The sequence below is a fragment of the Carassius auratus genome, chromosome 21 (genome assembly GCF_003368295.1).
Source record: "Carassius auratus strain Wakin chromosome 21, ASM336829v1, whole genome shotgun sequence".
In the NCBI taxonomy this organism is placed as follows: Eukaryota; Metazoa; Chordata; class Actinopteri; order Cypriniformes; family Cyprinidae; genus Carassius; species Carassius auratus.
The window spans coordinates 19,375,107-19,392,521 of record NC_039263.1 but is presented as its reverse complement, the minus strand read 5'-3'; the positions used below and the strand labels follow the sequence as shown (position 1 = coordinate 19,392,521).

Here is a 17,415-nt window from a genome sequence, read left to right as displayed (position 1 = left end):
AATAAATTAAAATTAAATATATGAAAATAGAAAAACATAAAGAAAATTATTATAATAATATTTTATAAAGTTAAATTTTTTTACTGCATTTTTTATTAAATAAATGCAGCCTTGGTGAGACCTATATATAGGAAATCCTATATATAATCTATATATAATATTATATTAAATTATACTGTATTAGCTTGGCAGACAGACTGAAAGAAAACAGCAACCTCCCGCTTAAATAATGAACAAATAAAAAATCCAATCAATGTTTGTTTGTTTATATCATACAGTAAATGCTATTACCACCTTCTATTAGAGAATCAGTGCCTTTAAAGCCCATAATATAGAGGTAATAGTTGTGTGTCCCACGTGTGTCATGCAGTGGTGTCAGCATGCCACATGTCTAATTACAGGTGCTTGTGAAAGCAAAGCATAAATATTGTTATCTCACACCCAAGGGCCTCTGGGTGCCCCTATAGGGACCCCTGTCACATCTCAGCTCTGGCACAGTGGTGGGCTCTTTTGACTTTGGCTAGGGTACCAAAGGAAGCTCTCATGGCCCAAAGCGGATGTGTTTTGCATTAAACGAGCACCATATTCTTAAAAAAATCTGTCTGTGTAGTTGATTTTGCTGTTGATTGAGCCTGCAGTGAGACTGCATTTTTATTTATGACAGTCAATAGACTCTCTCGAATCACGTAGCTATTAATGACTGAAAGTGCCATTGGTTTGAAAAGACAAGACAGCAGAGGCACAGCAGTAGCACGAGCAGCCTGTGTGCGCAGTCCATGTGTGCGGTGTGGACAGCAAGTGTCCACGTCCTTCCGATCGTTTGCTGAGTCAGGAGGCAAACCCACTCGCGCTGCTCTGTTTTGTTTTCCTCTGTATTCTTATCTCGTTGACCCATGAGCTTTGACGTTATGCTTAAGTGACGTCTGGTTTCTGGGCTCAGATCATGCGTCCCGGGAAGCGCCGGATCCCTGTTTTCGGTGGAGTATGAACTTGTTTGCTCTAGCGCAGGATCCATTGGATCGTTTCTGCTTGGATGTGTGTGTTTACAGTCGGTACATTGCGCACCTGACGCTCTTTCACTTCGCCAGCGCGTGTTTAAGGAATGAACCGTTCGCTTTTTCATTCTGCTGAAGGATTGTACCGTGTCCGACCTTCATTGCGGAAAACAGCCGGAGACTGATGTGAAAGCCACCCGCTGAAGTACGTGCTCCCCGAGCCTTGATCCAGCGGACGGTTGTTGTGATCATGTAAGTATGCATATGATTCTTCCTTTGCCATGACCGAAGCCCCTATAGCGCAAAATTGACAGTAGCACATACAGATCAGTGCACTAACTGGTCATTGACACAATGACATTTGCACGCATGCATAGGCTGCATGTGCAATATTAGTAACAATAATAATTATATATATATATATATATATATATATATATATATATATATATATATATATATATATATATATACACACATATATATATATATATATATATATATATATATATATATATATATATATATATATATATATATATATATATATATGTATGTATGTATATTATAGATCAGTATTATGATAACGTAGTCACACGTGTATTCACATTGTCTTACTATATCCTACATTTGAAAATAAAATTAGAATTTGTTTCATTTGCTTTTTTAAATAATTATATATATATATATATATATATATATATATATATATATATATATATATATATATATATATATATATTTTAGTATTTTACTGTAAAATTACAAATGATGCAGTGTTGACAGCTACAGTACTTCACTGTATATGGAAGAGAAACTTACAGTTAAGCAATTAACAGGTTTTTAACTGGTGCATTTTTTGAAATTTTCTTCCATAAGAATTACAAACATTTTTCAGTGCAGAGAGAGTTGAAGACTGTGTGTAAATGCTGTGAGCTGTGATTAAAGACAACCGGTTGGATTGTAATTGTAAACCGCTAGAGGCTTTCTATGTTCAACAGGTCTGTCCACATAGTGGCCCTGGGAAGCGAGTGTCCTGTGGGCGTCGGGCCTGGGGACGAGACGACCGGCCCGGGACAGGTCCAAGGTGGCTTGTTGTGGAGTTACCTGGGTCATGGAGCTCGGGAATTAGATCCAAACTCGGTGACACCATCAAGGCATCCCTTGAACCCTGCATTTATGGAGTACCAGTCTAGAGTGTTCGGGGATGTCAGAGTGATGGTGCGGGATTGTCCCAGTTGGGTGAGTAACAGAATGAATGAGAGAGGGATGATTGGATTCTAAAGCAGGATTAGGGTTTCTGCAAACTCTGGGAAGGGAGTTGTTTCCACCTGATTGGAGGACTAAGAGGAATTTATCTATTGGAGTGATATCCATAAACTGATTGGTGGAACAGGTTCTGAGCTACTGAGATATGCCCTTATAAACATCACAGGTTAAAACTTTCGTTTTAATCGCAGGACCTTTTAGACAGCGACTGGGCGAGTGTCCGGAGCATTCTGGATCAGGCCGACATCGTGGTCATTAAGTACTCGGTCAACGACAAACTGGCCTTTCAGAAGGTCCGAAACGTCTACTCCCCAAGACTTCGCCCTCTTCTTCGACACTGGGGTGTTCCTGTGATTCTGGTAGCCGTGGGGGCGAGGCTAAATGGTGAGATGTGATTGGCTGTTTCTGTTTTGCATTTGTTTAGAGTACATTGGTGGTATTTTTCTCCATTGCGAAGGTTTAAAGAAAAATAAATGACTATCAGCCTTTCGTAGTGCAGACTTGGGAGATAATGGGCTTAATGGAAACAATTCAACTAAACTCTGGTTATAAAAATTGCCTGATGATTTTGCTTATGTGTGCTTAAGTACTGTAAGCAGAGCAAATAATGTCAAGTACTAATGATAATTAGGATTATGCATAATTTAATCGTAAATTCCTCATGCCAATCAAAGCATTAGACAGTCAAATTGACTTTTAAACTTTCCTGAAATGACAAAGAGCAACATTCACATAATTGAAATAAATGAAACATATGGTACAGTGGTGTTGAACTAGTTAAACTTCAAAAAGCAACACAGCATATGAGCTTCTGACTTCAAGGAAAAAGAAGTCGTCTGATCGAGCCGAGATTCGGAGTTCTTTTGATGTGCTGCATGCGGCTGCGCCGTAAGCGTTTGTTGAATATGCTCATTTATAGACTCAGAGCACTTAGACCACAGATTTGGCTCCATTCGCTATAAAAGCGGCAGCTCTGTGTTCACAGTGTGACCTTTGAGATGTATAATTCATCAAGATGTGACTCCATCCAGCTACATCATTTATCCCTGAAGGATAATGGATGAGAAACGAACACGATGGGTTTGTCTAAGACTTGCGGAAGGCTCTTGGGCGGGTTTAAAGAAAAACTACTAATTAATCAATTATAAAAATGTAAAATTTTAAGAAGTAATTTATATATATATTTCTTCAATATATACTACTTCAATATTTTTTTTTTATATTTTGTTTGTTTGTATGTGGTTACTAGAGAATGGCAAACATGTGAACGTGTTTTTAAATTACTGAAAATTCTTAGGTGGTATCTCAAGTCAAAATTTGATGTCAAAGGGAGTCAGCTGACAAAAATCTGGGAATCCCTGCTGTAAACTGTACATCCCTGCATTGAGTCACAAACAGTGTAGAATGAGTTATTCAGACAGTTTAATGTAATAGTCTACTCAAATATAATATTCTGTCATCATTTACTCAACCTCGTGTCATTCCAAACCTGCATGACTTTCTGCAGTTTCCTTTACAGTATAAATCTGACAGTTGTGATTGAAAGAGGTCAAATAATCCTGTAATAATTCTACCAACATTATGCATGTAAATGTTTGAATCTTTTCTCAAGATGATTCAAAAGTACCTTGCAGTGCTATATGCTGCTCGCGTGTTAGCATCTGGTTTAACATAATCTTCATGCTAATGAGTTTGTGTCATGAGAACTGTGCTGTATTTCCTGTTGCTTTGCTTGGAGGGACCCAAGGTACACCTTTTTCCATTTCTCCAGGCATTTTCTTTTGTTGGCTACAGTGATTCATTCCTTTTCCTGCCTGTGCCCTCTTCACGTCTCTTTCTTCCACTCTCACTCCATCTATCTCTCTCTCCATTTAGCTGTCTTTTCTTGCTATCATTTTACGTGCTCTTCTGTTCCCTGAGGCATTCGCCCTACTGGCCGGGCCAGCGCCTCCTAACACACACACATACACATTGTTTTTATCCAGCTATCCCTGCTCTCTCATTCTGTCACTGCCACTCTCTCTCCGCACGTCCGGACACACACGTACTGATGTTTAAATTTACGCTGGTATAAACTTGAGCTGGAATGCAGTGTTACATAATAAAGGCTCAGATTTTGTTGCTCCATATGTCTGCCTGTTGACATCTCTCTGAATGTTATGCACTCTCTGTCAGTTTGAGTCATGCTTTATTTGACCCCTTGTTCTACAAATGTCATTTGTATGTGCATCAGTAATACGTTTGCATATGCATATACACTTACAAATTGGCATGTGTGGTTCCATGGAACCTTTCCAATGCACAAAAGGTTCCTTATAGTGGAAAAAAAAGTCATTGAGATTAGTAAATGTCTTTTACACTAAGAAAATCATGGTTCTTTTAAGAACTGATCACTTGATGGATTAGTGGATCTTCTATGGCATCACTATGAAAAATGCAAACCACATTTTTATTGTTTCCTTCTGTCACCCTCCACAGATGACGGCCCGCCGTGCACATGTCCTCTGTGTGCGTCCGACTGGAGCAGCTGTGTGCCCCACAGTGAGGGGCTCCAGCTGTCCAGGGACCTGGGGGCCACTTACCTGGAGTTGCCCTCTCTAAACAACTTTTTTGTGGGTCGTTACTTTGGCAGTGTGGTAAGTATCTTTTTTTCTCTTAATCTTTGTTAAGAAGTCTCATAAGTATGCAGAAGAACTGTACTTGTGGTTTAGCGGTTCCAGGCTGGTAACCATAGGGTTGGAGGTTCAAACCCAGTAAGAGGTAATTTATAAACTCCATGCCTCGGGTGAAATATAAAACCCATCCATCACCACTGAGACCTTGGGCCCCGGTTGCTCCAGGGAGAGTGTAATAACTGTACTGTAAGTCATGTTGTATTAAAGCATCTGCTAAATGGCTAATTGGAATTTAAAGGAGTCATATGATGCGATTTCAAATTTTCCTTTCTCTTTGGAGTGTTACAAGCTCTTGGTGCATGAAGAAGATCTGTAAAGTTGCAAAGACTAAAGCCTCAAATCAAAAGAGATATTCTTTATTAACGTTAAGACTCTGCCAAGCCCCCTTAAAATGGCTCATTCAAACATGCCCCCACATGTCTATGTCACTACATGGAAATATTTGCATAATGCCGCACAAATGTTCACGCAAAGAAAGAAGGAGTGGTTTCAGCAACCACAGTTAGTGTTGAAGCAGCCATGTCAGGGAGATGCTGTGTGTATCTAGGCGAAATCACGCGTGTGTGAGAGAAAGAGAGAGAGTCTTTACATTTATTTTTAAAGATGAATATAACGATTATGGAAAGGGGCGTTACATTTCTGACGAGTGCTTGCAGTGTTCGGCCAATCACAATGCACTGGGTCAATTGGCCAATCAGAGCAGACTACGCTTGTCGGAAGGAGGGACTTTGTAGAAAACGACGCATTTGAGAGAGGCGGGGCATAGAGGGCCTACAAAAATAAATAATGTGTTTTTTTAACATTAAAGCTTGTCAACATATTCTTTTACACCAAATAATGATCTTTAAAAAAGCATCATATGACCCCTTTAAGAGCATTTAAGCTCTCTTGACAGTAAATATCACATGCAATATGGGGACAGTATTTTTTTTTTTTTTTTTGTAGAAGCTGTTTATTCAATTAAAAAAAATACAAAAATGTACACTATCCATTGACAAGGCTGTTTGTGGTTTTGAAACACACACTAGGCAAAATACTTTTATTAATCAGCCGATCTTGCCCCATAGATTTAATTTTCAAGTGTGCATAGCTGTAACTGTGATTTTTATTGTAAAGGTATGAAATTTTGTTCAAAAAGTTAACCCTTTAAGGGTATAGTGACAAGCTTTTGTAACCCTAAAGACACAATTTCTTTTTTACATTTCTAACTAGCTGCAAATATTCCTCGATATTTGGTGTTGGTGTGATTTGTGGTGTACTTGGATGTAATATACATGCTTGCCTTTGAATCTTCACACAGCTGGAATACTTCATGATTCAGTGTCTGAAGCAGAAAGCCAAAGAACGGCCAGACAAACGACGGGGGCAAAGATTTAACGAACCCCGTCCTCCTCATTTGGACCAGCCAGGTTAGTGGCTGATGAGCTTTCCTCATTATTACGTGAGTGATGTGTCTGGTGTAGTAGACATCTCAAAAAGATCATCATGCAGCTTTCGACGTTTCCACTCCCCTTTAAAACCGCTCTAATTTTGGCTAATCTCACTAATAACTACTTGCAATTTGCCAGGCATCTTATCTTAATCTCTGCAAAGCGTTCGGGCTGCAAAATGTGCACAAAATGGCAATATTCATCAGTAACCGAGTCAAAGAACTCATCTGCCATTTAGGATTGTCTGCTAAAGGCTAGAAGTATTCTGTACAAGATGAGCACTGCTAGCACTGACACTTAGAACAAGAAGCCAAAGCTTTCTGTAGTGTGTTGGTGTGGCTCCAGCACTACTTAGGCTCTTTTTATAGAGCACAGCCCGTAAAATATGTAGGGTATTGAATGCTGGGAAACCGTTGGTGTGGCCTCAAATGAATGGTTATGGAGTTCATAAAGTACAACAGTAATATATGAGGAAATGTACCTATAATACAGACATAATGAACAAACAACATCTGTTTGTTGTGCTTGTTCTATTTCTTTTTTGTACGTTATTGTGGCCTTCCTGTAATCCTCGTTGTTTGGAATTTGCTTCCACGTCATTTTTCTCGTTGCTCCAGTCTTATTACCGGAGCCCTTACTCATCCCGTCTCATCTGCTTTGCTTGTCTCATCATTCTCTTTCTCCACCTTGTTCCCTTCACACTAAAAAAAGTCCTTACCCACCATCCTCCTCTGCTTAGCTCACCCTGTTTCACCCTTTCTTTTACCCATTTCTTTTATCTTCCTCTCCTTCACATCCTTTTGTGTTCTTTAACATTCCCTACAGGAAACACTAATCACAGATTATATCTTTTTAATATCACGGTTGTTTCTGCTAGACAGCATCGAAATTAAATAGAGAAGCTGTCAGCAATATTGAACACATGCAAGGATGCATACTTTGAAAATACATTGGAAACCGAGATTTAGCATAATTGTTTCAGCATACTATGATTCGGGATTTGAGAGTTTTCTAATTTGAATGTAGGAAAGTATCACTTTAATTTTTAACTAGAAATGCATAAATGTTTGAAAGAAAAGAGGCACTGGAAATTATATGGCATTCAAGAAATTAGAAATTAAAACAAGAAATGTATAACTGTATTCAATGAGGATGCATTAAGTTGATCAAATATGTCAATAAAAACATTTTTTTAACATGCTCTACTTTTGAACTTTAGTTAATCAAAGAATCCTAAAAACAATGTATGACCATTTCCACAGTAATGTATTAAATGTCCATATAAATGTTTCAAATCAGCATATTAGAATGATTTCTGAAGGATGATGTGACACTAAGACTGGAGTAATGCTTCTGAAAATTCAGTTTTGCCATCAGGAATAAATTAAATTGTAAAATATATTAAAATAGAAAAGTTATTTTAAGTTGCAATAATAATTTACATTATTACAGGTTATCACAAAGTCAAATTTCAATTTGAACACACTTTTCACAATATTCATTTAATAGCTCTGTATTCTTACTCCACGTCAACAAGTGTCTAATTTTTTAAAGGTATTTTAGGCAACATCTCAGCTTTGTTGATACTTGATTGAAACATAACTCAGACCCACATTTAGTATCCTGAGCTATAAAGATCAACATCTGAGCTGTAAAGCTGTCCTATAACATCCCATCCATGTCTTACAGCGCGTCTTCCCTCGGTGAGAGTGGAGGAATCTTCCTTCTCTCAGGACTTGCAGTGGCTCCTCGAACGCGGCGTTCAATTCGCAGACGTGGCGTTCTACGCTGGGGACTCTGGGAAGGAGCTGGGCTGGGCGCACGCGTCCATTCTGTGTGCCGTCAGTCCGTACTTCAGACAGCTGCTGGTGGGACGGCAGGCCTGGGAAAGGCCTGTTTCACGCTGCACCTGCAGGGACAGAGACGGCCCCAACTCGCTTTTGTCCACCTGGGATGGAGGCATAGATGATCTACCCAGAGCAGACGGACACCCTCCAGGACACCTTTCACGGCTGGTTGTGAAGGACCCGCTGCTCTGTTTATGCCTGTGGGAGACGTTAATGTTTCTTTACAGAGGTGAGAAAGAACGTGCGCTCTTTGCAATATTACGGCTGATGTTGTTTAAGGCAACTGCTGTTGGATAAAGGGCAAAATATATTGATGTTTATGGCTTTTTTTTCATAAGAAAGAAAAATCACAGATGAGAAAATTAGCAACTCTTTAAGAACAAAAAATTGATTAAACAGAGCAAATGGAGACCTTATGCAAAGGAAATTTCTTTAAAAAAACAAAAACATACGAATAATCATATAAAACATTTGTAATATTTTTTTAAATATATTTTGTTTACTTTTTATGTATTTTATTTTTTATATATATATATATATATAATTACTGAGAACATGATTCTCTAGCTGTGAATAGTTATATAATATATTTTCATATTTTAAATACATTTATTTTCTTTACTGATAACCTAATTCTCCTGAGCTATAGGAAAAACACTGCCAATCATATAAAACATTTATATTTGAAATAAATGTAAAATATTTATTTGTATTTTATTTGAATTACTAAGAACCTAATTCTCTTAAGCTATGAAAAAAAGGATCTATTAATCATATAACACATTTTAATATTTTACATACATTGAAATATTTATTTAATATAAAAATATTCGAAAATGCTAGTAACACATTTTATTTGTTTTATTTTATCTTGTTTATTTAACTGAAAATCCAAGTCTCCTGAGCTATGAAAGAGCAAATTTCCTCTAGGTAGAGCTTCTTTTATTGCTGGTGTTTATTTATTGGCAGCATTTCTTTTTCCATGAAGAATCCTGTCACAAACGTAAATATGACGCGAGATTAGCATGATTGAAGGAAACTGTTTGAAAATGCTTCCTCAGTTCTGCTGGTCTAGGCGTCTCAATTGAATTACGGTTTAAATGTTTCTCTCCCATTCACTGTCTTATCTCTACAAGAAGGATTTTTATAGGACAGTTTCATAATTAAAATGGCTTTAGTTTGGAGGCTTTCTGTTTGTGTCTAAGCCCTGGCTGATTTATGGTTTTCTACATGTGCATGTATGATGGCAGTCCACTCTATGAGACCCTGGAGCTGTGGGGCTGATTACCATGCATGGGAGGACAGAGAGATCTGTGTGTGTGTGTGTGTGTGTGACCATATATGCATATGAGGAAACATAAGAGAGGGAAAACAGAAGATATGATATACAATATATGTGCCTCTATAAAAAAAAAATTAATTTATGATTATGGTAAGTGCTGAATTTCACAAAACCTCTCAGTAATGTTTCATGTAATACTTTACCACAAAATGTATCTTCATTTAAAAATCTATCTATTTTCTTTCTTACTTGCATTGTGTCATTATTTTTATGGCAATTAAGGATACATTTTTTTTTATATTTTATTATAGTATTTGTAACTGGCTTTATTTTATGCTGATTTAAAATTAATTGTATTATAGTAATTTACAGTACCGAATCTAAAAAAAGAAAAAAAGAAAAAGAAATCTAAAAAAATAAAATAAAATAAAAAATAAAATTACAGTAATTATTGTGCTCAGTAACTTTTTGTTTATAATGCAAGCTATATGGCAAACATCTCTTCTTGGAAAGAATATATATATATATATATATATATATATATATATATATATATATATATATATATATATATAGACGCACAAACACACAATACAATTATTGCATACAATTATACTGACATCTTGTGGTTTGAAAGCAGCATCGTGCAACTTTTTCTGTTATTGATGTCGTTGTTGAAATGCGCTATTGAGATCAGCCATGTTTAATTTATTCTGAGCTGATGTACCTTATTATAATGGGGTTACCACGTAAAGCAAGTAGCATTCCGCTGGTCATGTGATCTCAACTTGATAGCCCATGTAAAATGCCTAACAAGTACTTTTAATTGCAAATTTAACTCTTTTTAAAAAGGGGAAGTCACTGTGAAATGTCATGACAATAAAGTCAGCGCATTTCCTTTATGCAAACAATGCATTTATTTTGATTTTGGGGTGAAGTGTGTCCTGGACATGCTTTTCATGACATTCAGGTACACCGTTTTGATTCTGTGCTTGTATTAGCCCGTCACGACAACATTCCTCATAAGCTGGGAATATTACCTCCCGTTTCCCATTCTTTGGGAGCTCTGATGCAAAATGGAGGCTGGAAGGATGGACATGCATCTCAATCAGGTGTTCAGAAGAGGCTTTAACAGTCCAGGAAACAGGAAAGGATATTATAGACTCATTTATCAGAGTGAGGCCATGCTCACAAGGTGAGAAGGTGAGCCTCATACTGATGAGATCATCTCACCCTGCTGCTGATACATGGTTTGATTTTTCCAGAGGCCAATTTCCTCCCGTGAACCAAGGGCGGTCGTTACATTAACGGAAATGATGCGTGGAAACTCATTGTGCGTGGTTTCTTTCAGATCAGATCCCGCTCGGCTAGTGTCTAGACAGATTTACGAATGAGGCTGAGTTAATATTAAATCAGCTCAGCTGTGACGGATGAGCATTTTTATGTGACAGAACAGTGGAAACTATGTCTTTACTATGAAATAACACCAGTTAAATATTGGTTTTATTTTCTTAGCTGTCACCAAGAAAGCTTGATTCTTGTGGAAAACGGCTGTTCCACCACCTTCTTTGTGGCTTTTTGTATCCTGGTATAGTTAATGGAGAAGAGAAAGCTGAGAAAAGGCTCACATAACCTTGTTTTTAAAGTTATTTTCTTAAAATAAGCTGGTGGAGTAACTGAATCCACCAGCCCTGTACACTGGGTTCTTTATTGGCTTTGATGGTTCCATGAAGAACCTTTATTCATGGAATCTTTTCCTCAGATTTTTCAAGATGTTCTTCACATGGTTCTTTTAAAGGAATAGTTCACCCAATTAATTACTCACCCTCATGTCCTTCATTTTCAGAACCCAAATTAAGATATTTTTGATGAAATCTGAGAGCTTTATGACCCTGCATAGACAGCAATAAAACTGACACATTCAAGGCCCAGAAAGGTAGTTAGGACATCATTAAAATAGTTCATGTGACATCAGTGGTTCAACCTTAATTTTCTGAAGCTACAGGGATACTTTTTTAGTGCACAATGAAAACAAAAATAATTAATTTAATTCAACTATTTCTTCTCTTCAGTGTCAGTCTCCATGTGCATTGTGCATTCCTCTGCTTGTAAACAAGGCGCAGCCAATCCAGGTTCTACGTCAGAACGCCAGCTCCTTGTGTTGTGGTACTCTCGTAAAAATCACAACGAAGACTGACACACAAGAGAAGAAATTGTTGAATACATTTGTTTACTTTTGGGTTTTTCATTACGGTTGAATTACTGATGTCTCATGGACTATTTTACCTGTTGCATTGCTCTATGCAGGGTCAGAAAGCTCACGGATTTCAACAAAAATATCTTAATTTGTGTTCCGAAGATTAACAAAGGTTTTGAAGGACATGAGGGTAGAGCGTAATTAATGACACAATTAGAATTTTTGGGCGAACTATCACTTTAAGAACTATACACTGAAAGGTTGAAAAAAGAGTGTACCTCCACTGGGAGGTTGAACTGTTGGTTAAACTGCAAGATCTGAGCAGCCAGTGTAAAAGGTCGAGATCTACTCCACGGTCAGCCGGACAGCCAGTTATTGCATGTGTGAGCAGGATGTTTTCATGGATCAGTGCATGCTGGTGATGTGTGTTTTTTCACAGGGGCCTGGGAATGGGAATACCTGGAGGAAGCTATTGCTGAAAAACTGAAGAACCCTTTGGCCGTAGCCCAGCTGATTGACAGGATACGCTCATTCGTTGGAAGAGAAAAGGTATCTGTCTGACAGACAGGAGACGCTCTAATAATACTACAGAACTGGACTGTGCAAAGGTTTTATTTTTCGAATGATTTGCATGGCTGACCCGATTTCTCAATTCTAAATGCTCACAGTGCAAACAGTATTCAACGCCTCAAATTGTGTACTGCAGTGTCGATTCATTGTGGTTGCAGGCCCCCAGGGACACACCCAACCCCCGCTCTCAACAAGGTCCTTTGACACTGGGAAGCCTCTTCAATTCCCCTCTATACTCTGATGTCATCTTCATGGTGCAAGGCAAGAGTCAATGCTAACCCTCATGTGCATGTATACAGACAATGGTGCATTGATTCAGAGTGCTCAAAGGTGGAAAGTACAAGGGAGGGGCTTATGTTTGAGTCAGAGCTCCTCTGTAATGCTTGACTCCATGGGTGTAAGTGTGTTTTAAGAGGTCAGCTGTGCATCTGCTTGCAGGAAGTGTGCTGCCAGCACACAGAGCCGTGCTTGTGGCCCGCTGTGATGTTATGGCTGCCATGTTCAGTGGGAAATATGCAGAAGCACGAAGTCGTGTGGTGCCAATACATGGAGTCTCGTCTGATACCTTTCTGGCTTTCCTGGAGTACCTCTACACTGACACCTGCTGTCCAGGTGAGAGTGTGGTTATCAAGGATTTTTGCAGAATTTGGCTACTTTAACCCTGTTGCGATGGGTTGTTTTCATGTCTGCCAGTTTAAGTGACCCCAATAATATGATATTTAGCCACAAAAATGCGCTTTTACCAATGACATCATTACGTCGAGCGCAAGAACCGGTGATCCATTTTCTTCAACCGGTTCATTGAATCGAACGGTCCGAAAGAACCAGTTCGCAGGAAAGAACCGAACTTCTCATCACTACAGGTGATCCGAAAACTGATGCAACCGGTTCTTGACTCGAGGACGAGTCAATCTTTCATTCGTTTGGCCCAGATTCTGGTCCAGGATGCTGATTGGTCAATAAAGTTTTTCAGGTGTGCTTAAATACACAATATGATTCAGAGGACTTAACTAAAATTTGAGAGAATTACTCAGTCCGAGTATCAAATTATGCAATAGAATGAGCAAATGTAATTTCTTAATACTAAATGTTCACAGTACTAACAACATTTAAGGATGAACAAATTATTTTGTTTCATTAAATATTTTTTTTGCAAGAAAAAGTAATCATTCGGAAATCATTCGAAAATTCATATTTACTGCTCAAGACACATTTCTTGTTAGTATCAACAGTTGTGCTGCTTTAATGTTTTGTGGAACACAAAAATAGAAAACAATAGAAAGACAGTTTAAAAGAACAGCATTTATTTGAAAAAGAAATATCTTGTAACATAAATTATTTACTTTCAGTATCAGTATATATATTTTTCCATTAAATAAATAAAATATGAGATCTTATTGACTCCAAACTTTTAAATGGTAGTGTAAGATCTTTTTTTTTTTGTTATCTGATTAGGTAATAATATAAGCATTTACAATATTAAGTGAGAATAAATTGGGTTCTTCTGTATGTTGTGCCTAACAATGGCTTTTTACATTCACTGTATTGTGCATCATAATCCATATGTTTCAAATGAGTGACATGTAATGATTCAGGTTGTATGTATCATTAAACAATGAAGGAAGGTTTAGTATGTCAGATTGTTTGACTCGTTCTGTCAATCAGTGTGACGGATGCTTCCCCATTCATATCAAGGACATTAAACAACACTGTTGAGAGAATAGATGCAAATAGAGACTGAGTTTGATTGACAGGGGGTGGATATGAACTGAGGTTGATGGAGGGGGAAACAAGAGGTGATTGACAGTGCTGTGTGTCTGTGTGTTCAGCCAGTGTGCTGCAGGCCATGGCTGTGCTCGTCTGCGCCGAGATGTACCAGGTGAAACGGCTGCAGCACCTGTGTGAAGTGTGTGTCTGCGCGTATCTTCAAAATATGCCCAGTCGAGAACTAGCATCTACTGGGATCAGTGTGATTCGCTTACTGAAGAAAGCGAAGGTGAGTCTATACATCTCTATATCAATACATCTGTGATATACCTGATCTCATCTTCTCTCTCTCATTAGTGTCACAACGCTGACCAGCTCTATGTCTGGCTCCTCCATTTCATTGCCAATAACTACCTGATCTTCAGTCACAAGCCTGACTTCCTGGAGCTATCAGGTGAGCCGTCTGCTTGACCACCTGGAAGGGATGTTCAAGCGCATTAGAACACATACACACACACACACAATCATCTCTAAGGCCAGATCCCAACACCCTGAGAGCACTTCTAACAGCTGCTGCTGCACACAAGCCCATGCAAATCACTACCCGCTTCTGTCAAAGCCTCATTAGGAAACACTGAGAGCAACTGTAAGGTCACTTTTGAAACAAATGAATCATCGTCAGACCTAATTAATATGACCTAATATGTCCTGCATTTCCACACGCACTTGGCGAATAAATAAAAGTGTCCCCTCATGAATGGTATATCTGTGACTCAATGAATAGAACGAGCAAACTTTGACAGGAAAATATTTTATTTTCAGGTTTTTGTAAGACTTCAGATTTTTCTTATAGACTCAATGTGAAACAAATGGAGACAATTACATTATTTCAATTGAAGAACAAGGTAAAAAGAATCTGGTGGACGGATATTATGCTGTGTTGAAATGCACTGGCGTTCATCAGGAGGGAATGTCGTAGAAATATTTTCCTGTAATGCTTTTTTTGTGACAGATGAGGAGCGCGAGCAGGTGGAGCGACTGCGCTGGCCCTCCAGAGGTTACCTACAGGAGCTCAGCGAGTACCAGCAACGCAGACGGCAGATCCGCAAGTCTCGCTGCACCATCATGTGACCCCTTCTTGACGCCCTGCGGACCGGAAGGCAGGGTGTAAAACAGAAGATGCAAATTAGAGATTCATTTATATACAGGATGAAAGAGACCTGTGTTTGACTCCTGGGTTGACGGTGGATGCTGATGTACTCTATTCACACAAACTTTGACCTCTGAACCTGTGTTATTAAGCAGACAGCTGTGAATTCTCACTATGCGCCGATGCTCTTCTATGTGGATAATTCTATAGGAGCGATTATGCCTGATTGGTGCAATAAACTTCCTCTGCGATGGATTAATCCCAAAGTATTAAACAGGGTAGGGATCATCTCATACTCTTTCCAGAGACTGATATGTTACTCTCATGGTCAGCCATGTTATGTCATGGTGAGATTTCTGTTTCTGAATTCAGTGGTTACTCCAGCAATATGACTTGAATACATTTCTAATATTATTTTTTTTCCCCCATGAGATTGATTTGAATTTGATGCAACTATTTTTGTAACATGTACATCTGAGATTTTTATTTCAACTGATAACATACAAAGTAAGCATCCAGCATGTGGATGTGCAGTTAGTATGGTGGACGTAGAGCCGATTCTGGCTTTCTTTAGTCTAAGTCCAGTTATGTTTGACCCTCATCTCATGCTGAATAAAGACATTTTAGAAGGATGCGTGTTTGTTTTGAGAGGCTGGGGCTTTAATCTAAACCTGTGGTTCACAAGGGGTGAGTCGTGATCCAAAAATGAGTCACAGGTTCCAACACAGTCACTGATGTTGGGAAAAGCAATGATACTGAAGATGAAAACTATGTAGGGTAACAGACAACATGAGCCAGACAGGGTTATTATAGTTAACTACAATTTTGGTACTTGAATTAAAAATAAAAGTTAAAATAAAATATGATAAAATAAATATTAAAAAACATTTTTTTTTCCAATGTAGTTCACCTTGATGAACTAAAATAACTAAAACACTGAAAATAAGTCTACATAGACATACAAATGTTAATAAAATTGACAAAATTAAAATAATAACACACACACATATATACATATATATACACATATACATATATATATACACATATACACACACACACACACACACACATATATACATTATATATATATATATTTTACACACTACACAGTTTCAGTCATACTAAAATAATATTGTATTTAAATTGTGGGTCAAATATGGTTTGCACTGACAAAAATATGTTTTGTGGAGTGAATGGCTGCTGAAAGAAAACGCATTTTCTTATCACTTCGTCAACATTTCTTTGTACAATACACAATTTTGAGATAGTGGCCACTTGATGTCTAAAGGAAAATCTGTGCCCTGAGGCTAAACCACTGATGTAATTGGTGTATATATTGTTTTTTATAATTTATAAAGAAGGACCGTGTATATACCTTCACTGCAGAGATCCAATTGCCTGCAACATGCCCTCCAGTTTTCCAGAACGGTCCAGACCGTCGACATCACTTCCTCCTCCAATGCACTGTTCGCCTATGAAGACCCGAGGAACCTGCAAAGAATACATGGAGAATTCAAGGATGGAAATAAATGTAATACATTGCATGGCAAACGAATAAAGCATATGACTAACATGCAATGGGCAGGGCCAAAGCTGCTCGTCAAGCTATTGGTGACTCAGCATTTGTGCGAATAAGCGAGTTAAAAAAATATGGAGATATTTACTACCATAATAATATATAATACTGAGAATGAACTTTAAGATAAAAAGAAAGTTTTGTTTGAAGTTAATACATTTACTTTAGAATTAGTGTAGCTGTGGCAGTGTGACGTAATGACTGACGGTCTGGTCTAAAATAACAAAAAGTGTTATCAAAATGTTACTCACGGTTCGCGCGCCTGTGATCTGGTGAAGATAGTCTTGGATGCCGCTCATGTCACTGCGTCCGCTGATATCAATCAACTCGAAGTGTCCACTTTTGAATTTATACTTTGACAAAACATCCTTAGCGAGAACGCAGTAAGGACAGCTCGGCTTCAGAAACACGACTACTTTGTCACCCTTAATTTGCGCCTTAACGAATTCTGCCATTGCTCTTGATGTTACGTTAGCCTCCTTGATTCCAGACAAGCACAGATGTTTACGACCGCAGGGAAGTCAAAAACGAAACTATTTGATTTTCCGGGCTGTGTAACGTTAAGTCACGTAAGCTTAGTTCCCGTCGGTTCACACCCTTCAAAGCAAGGAGGGAATAAAACTAACCACACCTCGGTTTTTTTTTTTTTTTTTTAATGGATTGGGGGAGGCATGACTGTTTATGAATGAATTTAGGATTTCGAACGAAATCTTT

The 17,415-nt window shown here is 38.1% G+C and overlaps 2 protein-coding genes across 2 annotated transcripts; one reads left to right on the top strand and one right to left on the bottom strand.

Annotated features, from left to right (window-relative positions):
- Positions 1–594: 594 nt before the first annotated feature.
- On the top strand, positions 595–15,754 carry rhobtb3 (Rho related BTB domain containing 3). Its single transcript, XM_026196558.1, has 12 exons — positions 595–1,247; positions 1,997–2,237; positions 2,456–2,648; positions 4,743–4,900; positions 6,240–6,348; positions 8,059–8,445; positions 12,135–12,244; positions 12,424–12,526; positions 12,704–12,877; positions 14,095–14,261; positions 14,330–14,426; positions 14,985–15,754. Coding segments are annotated over exons 1-12 (1,860 nt in total). The 5' UTR covers positions 595–1,245; the 3' UTR covers positions 15,104–15,754.
- Positions 14,768–17,318, bottom strand: glrx (glutaredoxin (thioltransferase)). The gene is made up of 3 exons (XM_026196561.1): positions 16,953–17,318; positions 16,501–16,616; positions 14,768–15,118 (listed from the first exon to the last, which is right to left on the bottom strand). Exons 1-2 carry the CDS (start codon positions 17,154–17,156, stop codon positions 16,503–16,505), a joined length of 318 nt encoding a protein of 105 aa, XP_026052346.1. The 5' UTR covers positions 17,157–17,318; the 3' UTR covers positions 14,768–15,118; positions 16,501–16,502.
- Between the last annotated feature and the right edge of the window lie 97 nt (positions 17,319–17,415).